The sequence below is a fragment of the Colossoma macropomum genome, unplaced genomic scaffold (assembly GCF_904425465.1).
Source record: "Colossoma macropomum unplaced genomic scaffold, Colossoma_macropomum, whole genome shotgun sequence".
Taxonomy (NCBI): domain Eukaryota; kingdom Metazoa; phylum Chordata; class Actinopteri; order Characiformes; family Serrasalmidae; genus Colossoma; species Colossoma macropomum.
Window position 1 is genome coordinate 30,186,138 of NW_023494810.1, and position 3,975 is coordinate 30,190,112.

Consider the following 3,975-nt stretch of genomic DNA (forward strand, 5'->3'; position numbering starts at 1 on the left):
ACTATATAAATGCATTTTACATATACTATTATGCTTTATAATTTTAATTTTTATAAATATTTTGCTCTTTGAGCTTATATATATTTAGTAAGGATTCTAACATTCATGGCATTATTTAAAAAATATTTGAAAATAATTTATATATATATATATATATATATATATATATATATATATATATATATATATATATATACAGTTAGCTCAAAAACTCTTTTTTTGTTTAATGCCATTGGTTCAGTTTCCCTAAAATTCCTTTAAATCTCTAAACCGTTAAAATTCTGTATATTACCAGTTTAAAGGCAGCACCATTGGTTCAGTTCAGGGATCTTTCAATAGGGACTTTACTTTTGAATTATATTGGTTACGATACTTCCGTTTTCTGTATCCGATGCGTATTGCTGCCGTAGCGTGTTGCTTTAGTTTATCCAGTGATGGTTTATTATGTTGTGTATTAAAGTCCTCTCTGTGCTGAAGAAGACATGAAGCGCTCGTTCGGTCGGGATTTAAGCGGGGGTCTGGAGAACGTTCCCGTTTTGATAGAGACCAGTGAGCCCGAGGACGCGTTCCCCAAATTCCAGGCACTGCTTTTCATCTCTTACTCTTATATAATCTCGCCTTACACGGGATATTATATATATTCGTAAATGTTGAAGCATTAAACACTTGTTTCTGTTGAAGGCGAGTCTTTATGTGCCTGCTTAGTGCATTTTAACCCTGTTTTTGAGTGCGTGCTGCGCAGTAGTTATTTTAACAGCCACTAGATGGCAGCACAGTCACACTGGCGCACACTCAGTACAGTCCATTTAAGTCGAGGTTTGATGATGTAGAGTTTAAAATGCTAAACATTAAATATTATTACATCACCTTGTTTTATATAAATGCTGTTTAAAGAGCCCATATGCTGTTATTTTTGTGTTTGTAGACATGTTTGTGTTTATATGAACTAAAAATAGTCAAAAATATTTTTTACACAACCACTTTCCGACCTTTCTTTGTCCCTTTATTTTTCCTTTCTGATAATCTTTTTGCTTTTATATATTTAAAGCATGTTGAACCGAATTCATGTGTATGAAATGTGCTGTATAACTAAACTGGCCTTGCCTTAGAATTAAACAGGCTGTTTTTGTAACTGTGTCTTGCACTGCGTCTCATTCCAAAAGATGTCCAGGCTGAAACACATTTTAGTGTGAGTGGGCGGAGCTAAGCTGCTCTAGGCTAAAATATGCAAATGTGTTTTTGTGACCTCACAAATGTGTTTTGACAGCTTTTTTTGATGTATGGACATGGGAGGGTACACTTTAAAACTTTGCTTACATATGATATCAAACTCTTATTTCAGGAAAAAACGGGAAACGGTTGTTTTTTCTTGATATGGGCCCTTTAACAGGTTTAAAGGTTTAATACTATTTTTGATTATGAGGTCAGGTTTCAGTGACATTTTCAATATTTGATAAAATGCCTTGATTCTACGGAGCTCTGATTATATACTACACAGATTGGAATGGCTCTGAAAACGATGAAGCCGAACTATAAACAATATAAAAAAAGACAAGATGCCTCAGATGCTTAGTTCTATTCTGTACACTATTTTGACTGTTTATTTTTATAGATGTTTGATATTGTTTCAAAATTGGTCCCTTAAAGTCAGAGAGGGCTTCTTTTATTGAACCCCTTAAACTGCAAGGGTCTGTATCTGGACCCATGCTTTCGTAATGGTCACTCAGTTATTTATAGGAGCCAAACATAAAGTCTTCATGTTAATAAAGGAATACTGTGTCTGCAGTTGTTGTGGGTGAACATTAAGTTTATTCTAGAGACTAATGCTGTTTTTTTATGTGTGCACTGCAGTACAGTCCAGAGAACATTCAGGGTCCAGGCTGTGACATTGACCCGAGCGAAGTGACCCTCCCTGGTTGCTCCTGCCGCTCGCAGTCCTGCCTGCCGGACAGCTGCCCGTGCTTGTGCTTCGGGCAGGCCTACACCAGCGAGGGCTGTTTGGTGGAGCAGCGAGAAGAGGAGGCCAGCCTGGGCTACAACCAGCCTGTGTTTGAGTGTAACGTCCTGTGTGAGTGCAGCGAGGCCTGCCAATCCCGCCTGGTCCAAAACGGGGTGCGTGTACGTCTGGGAGTGTTTCGTACTCAGGACCGCGGCTGGGGGGTTTTGGCTCTGGAAGCGATCCCACAAGGCTGCTTCGTTTGTGAGTACGCTGGGGAGGTGATCGGCTTCCAGGAGGCCCGGAGGAGGCAGCTGTCCCAAACCGCTGAGCACATGAACTACATCATCGCCGTCCAGGAGCACGGGGGCAGGCAGCAGCTTAGCCGGACATTTGTGGACCCGGCCGCTGTGGGCAACGTGGGTCGCTTTCTGAACCACTCATGCCAGCCTAACCTGGTGATGGTGCCCGTGCGTGTGCACTCGCTGGTGCCCAGGCTGGCGCTGTTCACCAGCCGAGACGTAGAGGCGGGCGAGGAGCTCACCTTCGACTATGCTGGAGGACACGTCACCAGCACGCAGACACACTCACACAGACTGGGACCTCAGACTGAACCTGGAGCTCCCCAGAGGAAAGTATGTCTCTGTGGAGCACCGAACTGCACTGGAGTTTTACCTTTAGACATCTCAGTCCTGCACTAATAAGACAGATTTTCCCTCTTTTACAATTCTGTTCAAATTAAAGGGGAATTCCACCAGAATTTCTGCATGATAAAATCTTTAATATGTAAACCAGTCATTCAGAGTGTTTTGATGTGAAAAGCTTCATTCTAGAGAAACTTTCAGTGGTGCTGATGGGAACCAGACGTCTGAAAGTTCCCTCACAGAAAGTTATTATGTTAAATGGTTACCACTATGCCGGCCGATGTCTGATAGTTTTGAGCAGATATGTGCAGGGCGTTTTATAGCAAAATATTCCCCAAAGAAAACTATTTTTTTTTCAGATTTATGAATATTTCACCATCATCATCATTACATATAGAACTCAGAAGACACATGTAGGTTCACTGGTAGTTTTGGATAGTAAATAAAATGGTTATATTTGTGTTGTACACAATGTGACCCCTGGTTCCCATCACCACCACTGTAAAGAAATCTGAGTCTGTAAGTTTTTCTACAATGAACCATTTCAGATCAAACCACTCTGAGTGACTCAGAAATTTTGAAAAATCAGTGAAATTCCCCTTTAACTGATTTAACTTAATTTCCATAATTAATGCACATGGAAATACAGTAGCGTTGCACTACCAGTTTATAGGGTAGTTTCTTATCAGTACATATGAGTCTGTATGTATTAATGAGCTGTTGCTGCAGAGTTAGTGTTGTGTTTGTATCTCTCTTCTTAGACAATTATAAATAAATTCAGATTAATTTATTGAATGTTACACTGAATATTGTAGCAGCAATTCTATCTATGCACTGACATTTAAAGACATTTAATGAGAGATTTTTTGTCATTTTCTCACTCTTTGGCAGTTGTATTCAGATTAACTTACTGAATGTTTATATTCCTGCATTATCACCAAGTTCAGCACAATTATATGTTTAACCTACATATATTACAATAGCGTTGCAGTGTGCAGTATATCTGCAAAGTTCTTAATGATAACTTTATATGCTCCGATCAGCCTCCTCTACCCTACAGCTTATTGGTCAGTTGTGATAAAACAAGTAGAATCTCTATGCGCTGCTCATTTCCTGGATGCATTTTTGAGTCGCCTTCCCCTTTAAGGGCACCAGAAGCTTTTCATTGGACCCAAAGCTCAGGAGTAATAAGCAATTAAAAAGAGCCTTTGGGTGTTTGGATATAGTAACAGATCTTTCTCCCCAGCCGCTGATGGAGGGGGCCAAAGTGACCCACTTCAGCAAAGTCTCCATTCTTAAATCCGGCCCTTCTCTCCTTCATATCTCTGCCCCATTTCCAGCCTGGACCTGTATTCATCTCCTCGCCGATATTAATATCCTCATCTGGGTTAATTA

The 3,975-nt window shown here is 40.2% G+C and overlaps 1 protein-coding gene across 1 annotated transcript; it reads left to right on the forward strand.

The window, feature by feature from the left end:
* Nucleotides 1–387: 387 nt before the first annotated feature.
* Nucleotides 388–2,996, forward strand: setmar (SET domain and mariner transposase fusion gene). Its single transcript, XM_036559743.1, has 2 exons — nucleotides 388–581; nucleotides 1,852–2,996. Exons 1-2 carry the CDS (start codon nucleotides 483–485, stop codon nucleotides 2,635–2,637), a joined length of 885 nt encoding a protein of 294 aa, XP_036415636.1. The 5' UTR covers nucleotides 388–482; the 3' UTR covers nucleotides 2,638–2,996.
* Nucleotides 2,997–3,975: the final 979 nt, after the last annotated feature.